This window comes from Cebidichthys violaceus, unplaced genomic scaffold (genome assembly GCF_023349555.1).
Source record: "Cebidichthys violaceus isolate CVI_PGR_0920_01 unplaced genomic scaffold, fCebVio1.0.p SCAF_12, whole genome shotgun sequence".
Classification (NCBI taxonomy): Eukaryota; Metazoa; Chordata; class Actinopteri; order Perciformes; family Stichaeidae; genus Cebidichthys; species Cebidichthys violaceus.
In genome coordinates, this window is record NW_027176285.1 from 12411964 (window position 1) to 12430539 (window position 18576).

General features: G+C 42.6%; 1 protein-coding gene across 3 annotated transcripts in view; it reads left to right on the plus strand.

Moving 5' to 3' along the window:
• The window catches only part of LOC137869213 (membrane-associated phosphatidylinositol transfer protein 2-like), a 48188-nt gene extending 29689 nt beyond the window's left edge, over positions 1 to 18499 (plus strand). For all 3 annotated transcript variants that reach the window (XM_068706455.1, XM_068706456.1, XM_068706457.1), the window contains 18 exons: positions 81 to 145; positions 1468 to 1558; positions 2016 to 2169; positions 2300 to 2489; positions 2597 to 2716; positions 2893 to 3095; positions 3640 to 3815; positions 4827 to 4997; positions 5094 to 5225; positions 6514 to 6675; positions 7529 to 7677; positions 8477 to 8593; positions 9200 to 9316; positions 9409 to 9557; positions 9636 to 9785; positions 10627 to 10810; positions 10902 to 11030; positions 11335 to 18499. In XM_068706455.1, coding sequence (XP_068562556.1) covers positions 81 to 145; positions 1468 to 1558; positions 2016 to 2169; positions 2300 to 2489; positions 2597 to 2716; positions 2893 to 3095; positions 3640 to 3815; positions 4827 to 4997; positions 5094 to 5225; positions 6514 to 6675; positions 7529 to 7677; positions 8477 to 8593; positions 9200 to 9316; positions 9409 to 9557; positions 9636 to 9785; positions 10627 to 10810; positions 10902 to 11030; positions 11335 to 11712 — 2837 coding nt within the window. In that variant the 3' untranslated portion in view covers positions 11713 to 18499. The remainder of the gene's footprint in view (positions 1 to 80; positions 146 to 1467; positions 1559 to 2015; positions 2170 to 2299; positions 2490 to 2596; positions 2717 to 2892; positions 3096 to 3639; positions 3816 to 4826; positions 4998 to 5093; positions 5226 to 6513; positions 6676 to 7528; positions 7678 to 8476; positions 8594 to 9199; positions 9317 to 9408; positions 9558 to 9635; positions 9786 to 10626; positions 10811 to 10901; positions 11031 to 11334) is intronic.
• Positions 18500 to 18576: the final 77 nt, after the last annotated feature.

Here is an 18576-nt window from a genome sequence, read left to right on the forward strand (position 1 = left end):
TAGATCCAGACGCCCGTATGGTCTCATCTGATCCTGTGCTGAGAAATAAGATCAAATAAATCGTCTTTTCGTTTTCACAGAAATGATGTATCAGGAGTCGGGCGGGGAGTACGCTGTGATGAGTAATGAGGAGAGGCGGATGGAGGTACAGTTTCCTCACTTTTATCCAATTTCATTCATCTCTCTCTCTCTCCTCTGTCTCTCTCTCTCTCTCTCTGTCTCTCTCTCTCTCTCTCTCTCCTGTCTCTCTCCTGTCTCTCTCTGTCTCTCTCCTGTCTCTCTCTGTCTTTCCTCTGTCTCTCTCTGTCTCTCTCTCTGTCTCTCTCCTGTCTCTCTCTGTCTCTCTCCTGTCTCTCTCTGTCTTTCCTCTGTCTCTCTCTGTCTCTCTCTCTGTCTCTCTCTCTCTCTCTCTCTCTCTCTCTCTCTCTCTCTCCTGTCTCTCTCTGTCTCTCTCTCTCTCCTGTCTCTCTCTGTCTCTCTCTCTCTCCTGTCTCTCTCCGTCTCTCTCCTGTCTCTCTCTGTCTCTCTCCTGTCTCTCTCTGTCTTTCCTCTGTCTCTCTCTGTCTTTCCTCTGCCTCTCTCTCTCTCTCTCTCTCTCTCTCTCTCACTATCACCCTTAATTAAATAGCTTGTAGATAACACTCCTCCTCCTAAATTAGCTTTCAGTCATCCTGCCAGTGTAGTGAAATCAGGATCCACTTTCTGCTGCCAGAGTGTCATCTCACCAGAGGTAAAAGATTAAAGGCCCTGACCGACCACTTGAACCAGTAACTCCGGGCCTTAAGTCTTTAACACTGTGGGGGTTTGTAGCTTCATACTTAGAGCACAGACAGGAACGTGCCATCAGTCCTCTCGTCTCACTGAAAACAAATGAGCGTATTGTCATTATGTCAAACTATCCCTACAGCTGTATGCATTTGATTCTTAAATATTCATAATTTCAGCAGGAAATACTACAAAAACAAATGCTGTGTCTCAGTTTGGATACTTGTATCAGTACTCTGTGTACTCTGTGTACTTACCTGCGTTTGGTGTGAAATTCTGTTGGGCACTTATTGGAAATAACGATCGCAACATCAAACTGCGTCATCGTCTTCTTTTTTGGTGGTAAATTGCAACCGGACGGAGCGTTACCGCCAACACTTGTTCGCTCCATGAATGAATAGTTTCATTATTGCTTCATTTGATTAAAATGTCAGAAAAAAGAAGAAAAAGAAAGTCTTCAGATGATTTTATTTTGTCTGACCAACAGTTAAAAACCAAAGATATTTAGTTTACAACGATTTAAAATAGAGAAAATTGTTTTTTTTATTACTTTTCTGTCACTTGACTAATCACACAACCTTCTTTTAGCACCGTTTCCCCTTTTGTCGCTTTAATCTGCTCTCTCCTTCCTCCCTATTAACACTGTTTGCTTCCTTCCTTCCTTCTTTCCTTCCTTCCTTCCTTCTGTCCTCTTACCTGCAGGATTGTTCGTCTCAGCAGTGTCTCCAGCCGGCCAAAACTCACGTCCTCGTTCTGGTCCTGCACGGAGGCAACATTCTGGACACTGGCTCTGGTACGGCTGCAACCAAATCCTGCAACTTTCCCATAATAGTCACACTTGCTAACATCAATTCTAGATTCCAGCTCCATGGCTGGCTATGTAACGTGAAATGCGTTGAACTATCACCTGAATCTGCACTTTTCTTCAGCTCTACGGAGCGTTAAAGCATCTTTCAGCTCATTGTCTTGGTTTTTGCGGTGATAACGTTGTTATTTTCACTTCAGTCACGGATTTTTACAGCGTCGTTTCCAGCTGCAGGCAGCTGTTTTCAGAGAAAAAAAAAATTAAAAATCACCTGCATATCGGCAGACAGACAAGTGAACATAGTGCAGCATTTAGCAGATAAATAGACAGATATTTCCCTCAGGAGGTGGTGGAGACAAAAAAAACAGACTTAGATACTTTTAACTCTTCACCTGATTTCACATGTACCTGCAGTTTGTTGAGCAATGCAACTTGTTCTTTGCAGGTGAACAGAACAACAAGCAGGGAGACCTGAACACGCTGAGTGGAGCCTTTGAGACGGTGATGGGGGTTCATTACCCGGCAGCGATGGGCCGCATCGCCATCCGGATGGTCCCCTGTCCTGCCGTGTGTGTCGACGCGTTCTCACTAGTCTCCAAGTGAGCCGCTGCTCTTTAGTATTACAACAGCATTTTTTAAATAACCTGCTGTAGTGCGTGCACAGATGTCAAACACAGATAACAACACGTCCTCCTCCTCCTCCTCCTCCTCCTCCTCTCTGCTCTGCAGTCTCAGCCCCTACAGCTACGACGAGGGTTGCCTGTCCAGCAGTCAGGACCACATCCCGCTGGCTGCTCTGCCTCTTCTGGCTACCTCCGCGCCACAGTACCAGGACGCCGTTGCAACGGTCATCTTACGAGCCAATCAGGTGTACGGCGACTTCGTCAAGTCCCTGGAGGGAGCGTCTTTTAACGGCCAGGTCAGTGTGTAACCTGGAGGTTCATGTTTTCTCCTCAGAGGTTCGGTCAGTCATTGTACGGAAGAAGCAGAATCATGTGTGTTTGTGTGTTTTGTGTCTTAACACAGGTGTGTGTTATCGGGGACTGCGTTGGAGGGATCCTGGGGTTTGATGCTCTGTGCAGCAGCTCGGTGACGGTGTCAGAAAGCCAAAACAGCAGCAGACGGGGCAGCGCCATCAGTGTACAGGTAACAGTCTCAACCCTCTGACATCCTGAGGGACACACATATATATATATATATATATATATATATATATATATATATATATATATATATATATATATACACACACACACATCTGAACCAAATGTCATGGCAAAGCGGTCAGTAGTTGTTGAGACATTTCCGTCTCCGTCTCTCAGGACACAGACCTTCTCTCGCCGGGTATCATCATAAACAGCGTCTCGCCGTCCCTCGAGGGAAGCCGCCACCTCAGCCGCAGCAACATCGACATCCCCCGCTGCTCGGGGCCCGACGACCCCAAGAGACAACTTCCACGCAAGCGCAGCGACTCGTCCACGTACGAGCTGGACACCATCAAACATCACCAGGCCTTCCTGTCCAGGTGGGATGACACAAACTCTCCCACAGACTTCACAAGACCTTTTAGTCTGGTTTATGTCTTCTGAGCATTTTAAGGCAACATACTGACTCTCTAAACTCTGGCTCACCTTCTGTTGTTCCTGCTCACCTAGACCCACTAAAGTACCGTCCACTGTCTGCGGTTAGCTTCAGAGGAGAAGCTCAAATATCAGACAACGTGATATTTTCTTTCGCGAACATTTAGAGGAGGATTAAGATGCTCGACTGTCGAAATTACAACTTGAACTGATTTATTTTAATAGCAGCACAAAGTTTATTGTTTATTAATTGTAGATGAATTTAGTCCATAAATTATCAGAAAATATGACTTAGAGAAATATAACATTACTGACAGAGAGATCCTTCATATTAACTGTAGTGAAACAAGTCGAACATCAACAAGTCCTTGTTTTCAAAGGTTACTGTTCCTTTTTTTTTTGTTGGAGTAATGAAAAATAAGTCGTCGATTCATATTTTATCCCGAGTTTCATTGACGTCATTAACTGTGATTGTTTGAATGTTTGCAGCCTTCACTCCAGCGCGCTCCTCGGGGAGCCCGGGTCGCGGCGCTCCAGCGGCAGCACGATGCTGGAAGGAGGCTCTTTGGGAAAGTTTGACTTCGAGGTGACGGACTTCTTCATGTTCGGCTCTCCTCTGGGGCTGGTGCTGGCGCTGAGGAAGACCGTGGTGCCCTCGCTGGATGGTGAGGAAGGTCTTCTCCTCTTTCTGTGCCCGTTTGAGTTTGGTTTATTACGACGTTCCTCATGATTAAGTGCATGCTGTAGGTTTAAAAGCATGTCTCTTCCAATATTCTGCTTTCCTTCTGCCAGATGAGCAGGAAGTGGTTATTTGTAGCTTCTTTTCCTGTGTGAGAGACTCGTCTCCAGCTGCAGGTGTGAGGGATCAGAAGTCATGTCTCTGATCTCAAAGACTGGAACATTTTTGGCTACAAATCAGACTGCAGTCTGTGTCCTTTGGGGGTTTAAAGGAGAGAGGTTGCTGACCTGCAGCTGGCGGGTTAACATCTGGACTACTTTACATTCAGATATGATTATAGTTGCGCTTTGTCTCTCTTTTTGTTTCTTAGTTTTCTCACGGTTTTGATTTTTTTAGGTTAATTTTGGTCCATAAATAATCACACAATTTACCATTTACTAATATACTAACAATAAAAAGACAAAACAAACGAAAACAAAACAAAAGTAATCTGAAGCTGCAGCTTATTATGGCTAATCGTCTTTCAATGCATAGTTAGTTTCAATTCAAAAGTCATCAAATGAAGTTATAATCTTACTAGAAGTTGTGATTTATAGCTGGAACTTATTTTTTCTTAATGAGAGTTTGAGGTGCTGGTTGGCAGATTTTTAAAAACTTTTTGACCAAGCCAGGCTAACTATCGGGAGTAAAGCAAAACAACTATTCCTTTAAACACAGAGTCAACAGCAGCTGAAATCTTGTTTTTACTGAAGTGGTTTAACTTCTCACCTGGCTTTAGTGAGGTAGAAATGTACTCCAGGGCGTGTCGGTACACCGTGACATCACTGCTGGGTGTGGCTACAGGTGCAACAGACTTGAAAGTTTAAACCAGAGATGAATAAAAATGGGTTAGTTAGCTCTTGATAACTCGTTTCATGTGTCACCCCCACAGTTTCCTCTTCTTTAGATCTCTTTGTAAACCTCTTTAGCTCTTGTTGTGTTTCTTACTCCTCTCCAGTGTCCGCTCTGCGTCCGGCCTGCCAGCAGGTTTACAACCTGTTTCATCCGGCCGACCCGTCGGCCTCACGCCTCGAGCCTCTCCTGGACAAGCGGTTCCACCTGCTGCCCCCCTTCAGTGTCCCTCGATACCAGCGCTTCCCTCTGGGCGACGGACACTCGGCTCTCTTGGGTGAGTCCATTTAAAAAAAAACTAGACATTCGCGAGACATTTCACTGCCTTACTGTTCTACATGTAGATGAATCCTCCCTTTATCTGGCTTTCCAGTTGAGACCGTGCAGAGTAACCCCCAGCTGCTGATGGAGTCTGTCGGTGCAATTTCCCACCGCTACCAGGACAGCACCGTCAACGAGACCTCCTTCCCCGTACCCGTCCTCAACTGGCAGCTCCACACAGACAGTGTGTATCTGTTACCTTTGTCTATCAGTCCTGTTGCTCACTTCATCTATTTTATCCCTTTTGTGTCTGTTTGTTTTTTGCTGCAGTCTTTGACATATTTAAAGGGAAATTCGGGTTTATTACAATTAATTATTCTGAATAAATTATTCTGCTTTTGACCATTATTTGTATCCCTTTTGATAACATACCAAGTTAAAGCAATAGCTAGACAATTTGGCTCCTGGTTCTGTGGATTCCATGAAACAAACAAGATAAACAATATTAATTAGTGAGCTTTAAAGTTGCTGGTAGGCTGATTTTGTGGCCTTGTTACCCATTTTATGCTAAGCTAAGATAACTAGTTTAGTGCACAAACAATAATGAGAGTGGTATCAATCTTCTCATCTAACTCTTGCCAAGAAAACAAATTAGTGTATTTCCAAAATATCAATCTATTCATTAACCGGTGAGATTTAAAGAGAACTTTTTTTAACAAATCATCACGTTAGACAAACTTATTTATAAGAGAAAACAAAGGCCAACGATAAAATGAATCCAATTACTTTGGCTCATCTGACAATGGACCAAATATATATATATATATATATATATATATATATATATATATATATATTTATTTGGTCCATATATACATACACTACTTTCCTGTGCTATTAGGGATAATTGGTGACATTTCAGATGCACTTACTTTCGGTTTTACTTCCGAATAAACTGTTGACTTGTTTACAAGCTCACTGGTGTTTCTGTCAGACTTTGTTGTAGCTTCTGCCAAAATACTTTGCTGCCTCGCAGTACTGTTAACTGCTCTCATAAAGAAGTTTGACCTCATTACATTAGCAAAAGTGGCTGCTCATCAGCTTCAGACTCAGGAGTGTGTCTTTATGATAAAGGTGCTGATTAATAAGCAGAATTCACAGTTATAGTTTTTTGGGCTCAGGACCTTGACAAGAAAGATGTGTGTGTGTGTGTGTGTGTGTGTGTGTGTGTGTGTGTGTGTGTGTGTGTGTGTGTGTGTGTGTGTGTGTGTGTGTGTGTGTGTGTGTGTGTGTGTGTGTGTGTTTTGCATCGTACAGTTTTAATAACTTAAGTTCTGGATCTTGCTTTTATCATGTTTTTATTGTAAAGCACTTTGTTTTTTAAGGGTGCATTTAATACAAAGTTATTATTTGAAACATTTCATAGTTATGGAAATAAGGACCAAATTGTATGATTTTTCTTACTGGAATATTTCTTGTTCATCTCTGCAATTAATAATAAGACTGTTGACTCTTCTCTTCTGTCTCTGCAGCGGATTCTCTCCACTCACACATTTTTGTGGACGGTCAGGTCCCATCGCCCACCTCACCGGGGGTCCCTCACCTCCGCTGCAACCGCAGGGCCAGCGAGGCCAGCCTAGCCAGCCAGGTGTCGGGCATGGCCGACTCTTACACCGCCTCCAACATCGCCACGAGTGAGTTGATCTCTAGCCCACGTTTCGGTCCGCGAGCTGACAGTTTCACGTGTTGACGTTCTCGTTTCCTCCCTCCCCAACGTCCCCTCAGCACACGAGCGTGAAGTCGGCCCCTCTAAAAAGCCCGGCCTGCTGTCCCAGCTGGCTCTTCCCTACAATAGATTTGCCTCTCGGAGCTCGTCCCTGCGCTCACGAAAGACAATCCGTCGGGTGTTCCCCAAACTCAACGGCGTGGAGTCTGAGCAGGGCTCGGACGTTAGCTCTGACGCGACCTCTGACTTCACCGACGTCACGTCCGACATCACAGACTTCAGCTCGGCCCCCCCGTCGCCCGGGCTGCTGAAGAACATAGAGAAAGGTACCCTGGGAGCTGTAGTGAGAGGACGTGAGGGAAGGACGCTAAACTCCGTCCTCCGATCCCTGTGCTCTTTCCTTCCTCCTCTGGCGTCTTCCTCCCTCAGATAGTCTTCCTCAGTAATCCTGTTTCCAAAAAACGAGACCCGCAATCTTCTCTCAAGCTCAGTTTCATGAGAACCACTTGTACGTTTTCTTTCACAAAACCACCAGATATAAACCGTGACAAGGTTCTCACAGAGTCTGAGCTGCGAGTGCGCGTTTCAAAACCTCTTCACAACTCTTCACTGTGCGTTTTTATTCACAGTTTGAAGTCTAGTGCGTCCTAGTGCAAACCCTTTAAATCGTTTTACTTCCTCCTGTTTGTGATAACAACTGTTCACCTCTGGATGAGCAGGATGTAGATCTGGAGCGGTGGACACCACAAGCAAAGACGGACATACCGGATGCACCGATTCCTGAACTCTGTCTGTGTTTGTTCCTTCTCTCCCGGCTGCAGTTGCTTCTCGGTGGTGGGGCAGTAAGAGGATGGACTACGCCTTGTACTGCCCTGATGCCCTGACAGCGTTTCCCACTGTGGCTCTGCCTCATCTCTTCCACGCCTCCTACTGGGAGTCTACAGACGTCGTCTCCTTCTTACTCAGACAGGTTCTTTCTGTTGTTATTTAATCTTCAAATTCAAAGTGTATTTTTTTCTATTGGATGGCTTTCGTTACATTAATGTTCTCCAGAGGATGAGCCCTACTGACTTTGATGATCCTTTGACTTTCCATGTAGCACCATTATCAGGTCAAAATGTATTTTTTCAGAGACTTTCCCATCAGCCTCAGCTAACCTATGCTCAGTGCTAATTAGCAAACGTTACACGCCAAACTAAGAAGATGAACGTGGTTGACATTATACCAGCATCTTAGCATTGTCATTGTGAGCACGTTAGCACACTGACATTAGCATAGTGCAGCTGTTCTTCTTCATATCTGCTTTGTTACAACATTTCTTTATTCTATACCCATTTTATTCTTACAAGTTTTGTAGTTTATAAATGCATTTCTTTGTCCAAGTTCTCCATCCTTTTCTTTATGCTGAACATTCAGCTGCAGCTACAATCTAGAGTTTTGGGAAAAAAAGGACAAAGCAACAAATATTGAAAGGACATGATGTAACAGCAATTTAAATGCTTATTTAAAAAAATAATATATATATTTTTTATATACAAGAAAGCAGAGAAAGTGCCTACTTAAGCTCCAAAATGAAATCTAGAACTTCAACTACTTTGCAATAGCAGAATGCTGCAGCATCACATCAGCTTTGGCTGAACTCTCGAGTTCTGAATAGAGCAGAAGCTGTATGAAGATCAGGATGAATCATTTAAATCCAGAGTGTGAAACGGGGATAGACTAAAAACATGTTCTGGGCTTTTTAAATAAAAATGACTAATCCTCCCCAGGTGATGAGACATGAGAACTCCAGTATTTTGGAGCTGGACGGTAAAGAAGTGTCTGAATTCACTCCGTCCAAACCTCGAGAGAAGTGGCTCCGCAAGAGGACTCATGTTAAAATCAGGGTAAGGTCTCTCTTTGTCTTTAAGTGCCTTTCCTACAGAATGATCATTTTCTCATTATGGTCCAGTCAGCATCAACAACACTTCAACGAGTTGCCACACTTTACCTGTTGCATTATCAGCTGTTATTACTTCATAGAGGGAGACCTGAATTCCAGAGTCGACAATGAATCTTTCAACTCATTAAATTATGTTTTATTTCCATCTTTACGTCAAGGAGAAAACCTTTACTGCATAATTTAAAGAAGTAATGTCTCCAGTGTTCCTTTGATACTTAAGTACAATATTGACATACTTGTACTTTACTATTTCCATTTTGTGCTACTTTATACTTCTACTCCGCTTCATCTCAGAGGAAATGGCAGACTGGCAGACTGGCCAATCATAGCGTAGCATCTGCCTTTTATGTCAGTTTTGATCATTTTAGAGCTTCTCTCGTTTGGATTTTGGCAGCTAAATAAGAGGTAAGAAGAACAGAGAACGAGTCAAACTGCTCTGTAGAAATGGAGATGACACCTTTTAATCTCATCACGGTAAATGTTACCAAACTACATAAAGGAGGAGGTCGGTATTCTGATTTCCTGCTTCGTCTTCTTCTGTGTGTGTCAGAACGTGACGGCTAACCACCGAGTGAACGACGCCGTCTTCACGGAGGACGGAGCCCAGATGGTGATGGGACGTTTCATGTACGGCCCCCTGGACATGGTCACCCTCACCGGAGAGAAGGTATGTAAACGACACAAACAACAACAACAAAAGATGGGTTGTATAATGGTGTCATTGAGGTCAATCCGTGATCTTTGTCTTATTTCCTGCAGATCGACATCCACATCATGACGCAGCCTCCCTCTGGAGAGTGGGTGTTCTTCAACACGGAGCTCACCAACAGCAGCGGTCGGGTCTCTTATCTAATCCCTGAGGGCAAGAAGCTGGGTATCGGGGTCTATCCTGTCAAAATGGTGGTCAGGTATGCAAAGTCATCTTTATTTCACGTAAAGAAAAAAAGTGCTTATCAATCCTAATAACGTCCATCCTTCTGTCTCAGGGGCGACCACACGGTGGCAGACAGCTACCTCTCCATCGTACCGCGAGGAACAGAGTTTGTCGTGTTCAGTATTGACGGGTCTTTTGCTGCCAGCGTGTCCATAATGGGCAGCGATCCGAAGGTTCGGGCTGGAGCTGTGGACGTGGTGAGGTAAGAGTCCTTCCCATTTATTCTGCAGTAATACGCAGAAACACGCACGTTATCGAGGAGCATTTACTATGCTGTGAAACGCTGAGGGCCTTAAACGTCGCTGCGTGTTGTTGTTGTTCGCAGCAAATATCGAAGCACGTTTTACTTTCATATTACACAGATAATGTACATATTTTTGTACTTCAAATCCTTTAAATATCAATTCATAACATACTTATATGTGTATGTGTATTTGTTACTGTGTATAATGTTGTTTTCCTTCTTTATTTTTTCCTTTAGTGCTGCTTTTATGCTCTATATTGTTGCCCATTTAATTCAAGTTTAAAATGTTTGAATATGTGTTTATAAGTATTTGATTGTATTTGATAATAACGATAAAGCTGAACCTTGTAAATAAGATGCTACCAGTCTCATTTAAAGCCACCATATGCAGAAATGTAATGTTATTATTGCATCGTTCATATTTGTATTTGTTGCAAAATGAAACAATCCCTGTGCACTTTACAAAACAATCGCTTTAAAGCTGCACTAACCAACATTTCTATATGAACAATGGATTGAATTAGGATTTATTCTGTCGCTCATAGTGATGATAGATCACCAACGCAGTTCTCTTCAGCTCTACGCAGCTTTAGAGCGACTTCCAGCTCCTTTCACTGTTTTCATTCAGTCTCATGGTTTCATTTTCAGGCAGCTGTTTTTAGTGAAGACGCTCTAAAAACCCCGAGTTCACTACCTGCAGTAGTGCCTACATACTGGACTACGATTCATCAGATGATCACAAACACTGAACTAACGCTGCGCTCCATTTATGTTGTTGTTGTTTTAATTTTTTTTGCAGATACTGGCAGGACTTGGGCTACTTGATAGTTTACGTAACGGGTCGTCCTGACATGCAGAAGCAGCGCGTGGTGGCCTGGCTCTCTCAGCATAACTTCCCTCACGGCATCGTCTCCTTCTGCGACGGGCTGGTTCACGACCCGCTCCGGCACAAGGCCAACTTCCTCAAAAGCCTCATTAACGAGGCAAGTCAGGGCCGCTGTGAATTTGAGGCTAGCGTCTCCGATTAACGAATCCTTGAAGTCTCTTAACATCCGACCTCCCTCCTTTGATCAGGCCCAGATGAGGATCTTTGCAGCCTACGGCTCCACCAAGGACATCTCCGTGTACTCGTCCATCGGCCTGCCTCCCTCACACATCTACATCGTGGGAAGGCCCACGAAGAAGATGCAGCACCAGTGTCAGGTACGGAGTAAATCCTGAGATGTAATGCATTACACTTAATCTAACAGTCAAAGAACAGTCAAACAGTCAAATGAAAATAAATGAACGTTTGGACTGCTTGATACCGGCTGAGAAGTTTAGAGAAGAAATACCTCATAGTGGAACTATTTTATAAGCTTATATTTTTTTTATGTAAAATCTTGGTACATTGCACCACTGTAGGCTAAGAAAATGTTGTATAAATGATTGTGTGTTTGAGCTCAGTCACTGCAGCAGTCCATACAGGTTAGTAAACCGAATCTGACCGACTTAACGTCTCCTGCAGTTCATCCCGGATGGCTACGCCTCCCACCTGTCCCAGCTGGAGTACAACCAGAGGTCTCGGCCTGCCAAGTCCGCCAGCACCCGCATGGTCCTCCGCAAGGGCAGCTTTGGGCTCGGCGCGGCCGGAGGAGAATTCCTCCGCAAGCGCAATCACATCTTCCGCACCATCTCCTCTCAGCCGGCCGGAGGGGCCGGGTCGGTCTCCCCCAGCCAGCCGGGGCGCACCGAGCGAACCCAGAGCCAGTGCGAGGTGGAGCGAGGGGAGCGGATGGTCGGAGGGGCGGCGGCGACCCAGAGGAGCATGAGTATAGCCGCAGGGTGCTGGGGTCGCAGCGGGAGCACCAAGGAGGGCAGCGGAGGGTTACTCGGCCCGAAATAAGGTTCAAAGTGGAGCTGTGGTGGTAAAAGGACCACGGCCTGAGCCACCATGATCTCTGGACTGGACACGGAGAGGAGGGTTGAGAGAAGAGGACGTGAACGGAGGGTTTGTACTGTAGAGATTAAAGGGAGGAGGTCGGGGTTACAGCATGAACCCTCTTTGGTGGGATGGAGAGGGATCTCTTCCAGGAGGAGTGGACTAATCGGGCCAGGTGGGATCCAGCGAACAAAAGACAATTCTGTAGCATGACTCTTTTAAAGTAATACTTTTATAGGATACATCATCAACTAATTAAAGAAAATGACGAGGAAGGATTAAATGAAATATTGTAAGCCTTAAACTAATCTCGTGTAACGGGACCCCCCCCCCCCCTCTCCGAACACACGTAAACACACACTGTCCAAACATTCACTCTCTCATGAGCTCAGGACAAACTGCAGAGCCAGACACCGTCTTTGTGGCTTTCACCTCTGTTTCAGTGTCAGCCGAGCGACAACAAGTTTCTCACACAGCAACTGTACCCAGAGATGACACAACGAGTCACTTCATCCAAATTACATAAAAAAAAAGACATCTTCTCACTTAACTCTTGTGGTCACTTTGGCCCAGACGGAGACATCTCTTCAACTTTTGGGTGGATTTCCATGAAATGGTGTAGAAACGTTTTGTTTGACCCCCTGGCTTTTTCTTGTAGCGCCACCACAACATCAACATTTTTGTTTTTTTATGTGAAATATCTCCACAACTAGTGGATGGATTGCCATTCAATTTGGCACTGATATTCATGGGCCTCCCTTAAATAATCTCAACATCTCCCGGATAGATTAGCACAATGATTCCCAGGTGATGAACCGTACTGATTCTGGTGATCCACCAGACTGTTCCTCTAGCGCCACCATGAGGTTGACGATTGTGGTTTGGGGTATTGGTACATGTCAAAATTTAAATTTGTCCAATACCTTCTGCTAAAGTAATGACATAACCATCAGCCTCAACTGTTAATTAACAAATGCTAGCACGCTAATCCTAGATAGTAATCATTATACCTGCCAAACATAAACGTCATTGTCACTGAATACATGTTAGCATGCTAATGTTAACTCGAGTACAGCCCCATGAAGCAGAATCTTAGTCTTATTTAAATTGAAATGCACCTCCATTGTTTTGAGGCTGAGACAGAACTCTTAAGTGAGAAAATGTGTCTTTTCTTTTGTAGTTTGGGTTAACTGATAAACTTCTGAGAGATGGATTTGACTTCATGAAATATGTATTGTATCAGAGGTGAAAGTACTTCCTGTCTTAGTCACAGAGCAACTTTGTTCCTCACTGATATGCGACATGTATTTAAATACACAAGGCTAGTTTTCATTCCACAGTTTGCGTGAGACTCGGTAGTGCTTTCCCTTTCAGTGTGGCTCTCTGGGGCCATCCAAGGCCTTAATATCCAACAACACACGTGTTCCACAGACGACACAGACGGCAGACCAACAGGGCATGCAGCATTAAAGCAACAACCGAGACTCTGTACAGTCCACAGCAACAATCCCTTTATATATTCATCCGCTTGCAATACCTCCGATCCACCTGTTGGTGGTGTTCTGTTCCCCACATGTGCTGCTGCTGCTGCCGGGACGCACTTTGTGCGGCGTTCCCCGGCTTTTTGCTCTTTTGGACGGATGGAGGATGAACGTGGTGTTTCTGCCGACTAGCCCGTTTCCTGTCGGGCTAAACTCTGGGAGGGACGGAGGAAGTATTTCCACAAAGCTTTCACTCACAGAGACCTGTACATTTTTCAGTATTTTTACCAAACGGACTGAAGAATGGGCCGGAAGTGATTCAGTGTTAAATGTTGACAAAGACTGGATGGATCCTTTCACTGGTGGATGTGGAGAGAATCACTGGTTTCCCCTCATGAGAGCAAACATCACGTTGCTGCTTCTGTCTACTGAACTGTATATTTTCGTATAGAAGAAGACGAGGCCACCTCATCTCCAATCCAAAAAACACTAATGTTGTGCACAGAATAGTTTAGCGGTGCTGATGCCACCCTCGCTCTTTAAAGGATGGGTTCACTCTTGTTCAAAGTCTTAGAGCAAAAGTCAAGCGCCCAAAAAAGAAGAGGGAAACAGCTGTTTCTTGCTGCCATCGTTCCTCCTGTGAATACTGGTGATTGGGGACGAAGCTGTTAGTCAAATAAGTTTACATCTATAGATGAATGAAATCAGACCTATACAACATATTGGGCAAATTCCAGTCATGTTTCAGGATGTATCAGAGTACTGAGTGGGCTCTGGTAAATGAAAGACTTAGCGCTGTCTTTAGACTCTAAAAGTCATGCCATTTACGTTTTTGATAATCTCTGACTCAAACGTGTTGTAGGGGTTCATGTCAGGCCTCATAATGGTTTTAAATCGCGTCTACAACACATCAGGATCACCTATGACTGATAATTTGCTGCTGCTGTCTCCTCTGGTGTCCCCCAAGGCTCCATCCTTGGCCCCATTTTATTTTCATATATGCTTCCACTGGCCTCTGTGTTTAGTAACCTCAACATCCCTTATTATTGTTACACTATCTGTACTTCCTTCTTGAAACCCAGCGTAGAAACTTAATGTATCAGTCTCTTTCGGCTTCATTATAGTACGGCTGAAGAAACACAGTAAAGGCAGTGAGAGGGGATCCATACCCGGGCCGTTGCTACATGGAGGTCCCGCTCTACCAGGTGATCTACAGTCTCTCTTAAGCCAAATGTTTTCTGAGAGTTTACACTAGCGATGAGTTCATCTCGTGGCTTCGTCCATTCTCTTGGACTCTATCTCAAAGTCCTCGTACACAAAGCAGTAGCTTTTTCCACATTAGGTGGGTAGCAAAAATGAAACCCTTTACTTTAGGATGTCATGCAAAAACGACTTTTCTTACTGTTTTAACCTCATATTGGATTTAGATAAACTGTCTTTTTGCACAGAAAGGACTGTTGCTTTTGTTCTCCACCACTTTCACTGGAAGCACAAGAAGAAGAGATCTTTGAATGGCCAGTTTGTCAAAAAAAACAGGTTTTAGCATGTGGTTACTTCAAATAGACTATTTATTTATTGAATTACCAGAAAACATGCTAAATTGTGATATTTATCTTAATCAGGATAGAAGATTTTGTCCCATTCCTTCCCGGTATGAACCGGAGAAAAGTTTGCAGCGAGCAGAAACTGTTTCAGTAATCTCTCGTGCATCTGACTATTGTTTTAAGACAGACTTGAAAACGTGTGAACCTCTCCTTTAAACCCACGAAAGCTTTTGGATGTGCGGAGCGGTTGCACATCACTTCCTGTTACTATGCTGTTGTTTTCATGCCCAGCTTCCTCACCGCACCAGAGGGTCCGTCTCCACTCTGTGTGCGATCGCCGACATCTTCAACCCACCAACAAAAAGCCAAAATCATCCTCTAAATACTGTAGTTAATCAACTGTGTAACCTCATTGTTTTTTGCACTAGTTTACGGTGGAAGTATACTGTAGTTACCATCTCATGTCGCTACATCTGGACACCTCTGTAGTGCATGACACTGTTTATTGATTTCAGGGTTTGCTGTATGTGCAGGTACGCACACGTCTGTACATTTTTGTCAGGATATGAAAATAATTGTAGGTAAATGTGCCAAACGGTCAACAGTTCTAGAGGAGAATATTTAGACCCGGGTTTTTTCAAAAGTGTGACACCTCCGTCCTCCTGTTGTTATTCTTTGTCTTACAATCAAGATGTTAACAGGAAGTAAAAATGTTGCTATGGATTAAGTGAGTTACGCTGCAGGCTACGACTTGAGCCCCATTTTTTTTTTTATGTTTACATTTTGGCAATTAAAAAGTATGCCGACTAAGCTGTTAGCACTTCCTGTCTGCACTGTACCCACGAAACGTACAGACAGCCGTCACCGGATCACTTCGACACTGAAGTGTAGCTCTGAAGCAAGTCGTGCAGTTCTGAGAAGTGTCTTTTTTTTTAAGCAGATTTGTGGATGTTTTTCATCAGAGACAATGATTCCCTTTAGTAAATGTAAATGTGTATAATGTCTGGGTGGTAAGATTTGATTGAGTTATGACTCTCTGAGAAGGAATTATGGTGGTAATTGGACAATTAATGTTTTAAAGTAATTTAAAAAAAAAAACCTGACTTGGTCTGTACCCAACCATTTATTTTAGTAAGAAGTGTTGAGAGCGTTACTTACTTTAACTGAATATTGATGATTTTTGGTTTTATTCTAATGTTATCCGTGTCTGAGAAAGAAAAGTGTCTTTTAACAGGAAGATGATTTCAGAGCATGTTGCTGTAGTCGTTGACAATAAGCTATTTTATGGATCTCAAGTTTCTGTTGTGCAGCGGGTTGCCAGGTTTTTTTTTTGCCTACAAACATACATTGTTTCCCCCACTTTTCAGCCGTTTGGCTGCCGAGTTGAATGTCTGTCCGTTTGGATTGTGAGGCTGTTCAGGAGCCGCTGGATGTGTCAGTGTACATACTGTACAGATGTAATGTAGGACTTATATGGTTGAGAATTATTTATTTACCTAAAGATCATGATGTTACTCTGGAAATTTCAGGTGAAATATATTTGAAAAAAGAAAATATGTAGCATTTTATTTGTCACTTTGGTGGTCATTAAGGCTACGCACCAACACAGGAAGGTTTGTTTTTTTTTCTTTTTTACCAGTGCAATATTATTGTTCCAGTCACAGCCGGGCAACACCACTATCACAGCAGGGGCACAATCCACAATACAAAGCCACACACACACACACACACACACACACACACACACACACACACACACACACACACCTGCAGTCGTGTTTCACACCTCGTGAAGACTATTTGTATCTGAGCTACGCTGCTGTCTCTCTTTACAACAGTCAACCGCTGAGCATTTTATAGGACTCGCCGTACCTGTTTTTCGAGTGTTTTACAGAACCTTTGAAGTATAACTGGAGGCTGGTTTTTCTCAGTCAGCCGTGGGTGCATGAAAAAGTAAAAAAAAAAAACGAAGCGTCTCTACTTAACGAGCTGTTGCATGTCATCCAGTCCGACTGGAGCTGCGTAACCTTCCACGCTTAACAGTAATAAACCAGTTATGTTGTCCGCTATGTCGTCACTGTTTAAAGAAATGTATATCTAAACACTCTGCTGATTATATTTGAGAATATTACAATTATTGCCACGTTTTAAAGAGGTCTATCTAGTATAGTTTTAAAATGCACAGTCCACATTTTACTTTTAGTTACTACTGACGTTTTTTTTTGTGTTACCACTTTCTAATGAAGCACCCTAAGAGGTAATATGTTTGAACTAATTGCTTTATTAATGGTTAAAGGAAAATCGACAACACTCTCATATCTGTCTGTTCAATATGGCCTCTTAGCTTAGCTTAGCTTAGCACAAAGACTGGGAGCAGGGGGAAACAGCTAGCCTGGGTGTCTAGCAAGGTCTTGGATAAGATCTACATTTTCCTTTAGTAAATGATTTAGTAATGTGTTGTAGTTATCAGGTTGTGAAAAATCCCTTTTGTTAAACCTGTTAAATCTATTTATTATCATCTTACTTACAACTTGATGATTAATACACTTTATTGATCACATATTAACATTAATAACTGCAGACTTGATGGCTTATTTTTCATTAGAGGATATAAGAAACCACATTGGTATTTATGAATTAATTACCAATATTCTAAACACCAAAGGGATGTTTATTAAACTGATCTAAAATGATTTATAAACCATTAATAAAGCCATTACTCACAACCTATAAATCACGTATAATGGGTGCTTTATTAATAAGTTGCACAAAGATCTATATGATTTATAATTATTTATAAATCCACACAGGATGTCATATTTTTCAAATACACAGCTGAAATAAAACACTATAGAACTGTAGGTCTGTGACATACATACATTATATTAGAGTGTCAAAATACATGGTGGCAATAATTCAGATATATTTTGGATATATGCAGTTTTAGATTTGGGTTTGACATGCTCAAAGGTGTTTAAATTTTAACCCTGTTATTTAGCATTTATAAGCATCACAAACACTTAATAACTGTTTATTAAAACATAATTTATAATCTAGCTGTAAGCAATTATAAAGATACTATATTAATTTACAACATGAACTCTCCCAACAGTATAAAGCATCCATCAGTAGATAATAATCAATACTTCATAGAATAACATAACATAGTTATAATCATATATGTCTCCATGGGGTTTTAAATACATTCATAAAGAGTATTTAACCTGCCTGTAAATGACGAGTACATGTACATAAACAGTTATTAAACGCTTTACAACAGAATTTATTCACATATGATTAAAACTTTTATGTTGAGTTTTTTGTTATACATGCTTCATAGGATGGGCTATAGTCATATATGTGTAACTGTTTACAACTTCCAAAACATCAAGTGTTATAAACCATCAATTCAGTTATGATATACTGTTTCTAAATGCTAAACAGGGGGCTTTAAAATACAGTGTTTGTATTATTTTGTTAGCACCAGTATACAGATGGCTGTCAACTCTTTTTACATGGTTCTGAAAATGTTTAGCTTTAATTTGTGACATTGACAACCACTGATAAAAGCACCTTGTGTATTTGATTAACACCACCATGACAGAGGATACAGTAGCTTCTCATGTCTCCTTTCTCATATGTTACCGGGCAGATTGGGCCTACCTCTGCCAGCCCGGCTCTCCCTACCATTGTCTGTTCTGTGGAATAAATACAATTGGACGGTAACTCAATGTGTGTGCGTGTGATTTTACTACACTAAAATATATCAAAGAATATTGGGACGGATCGTTGTGATACTCTGA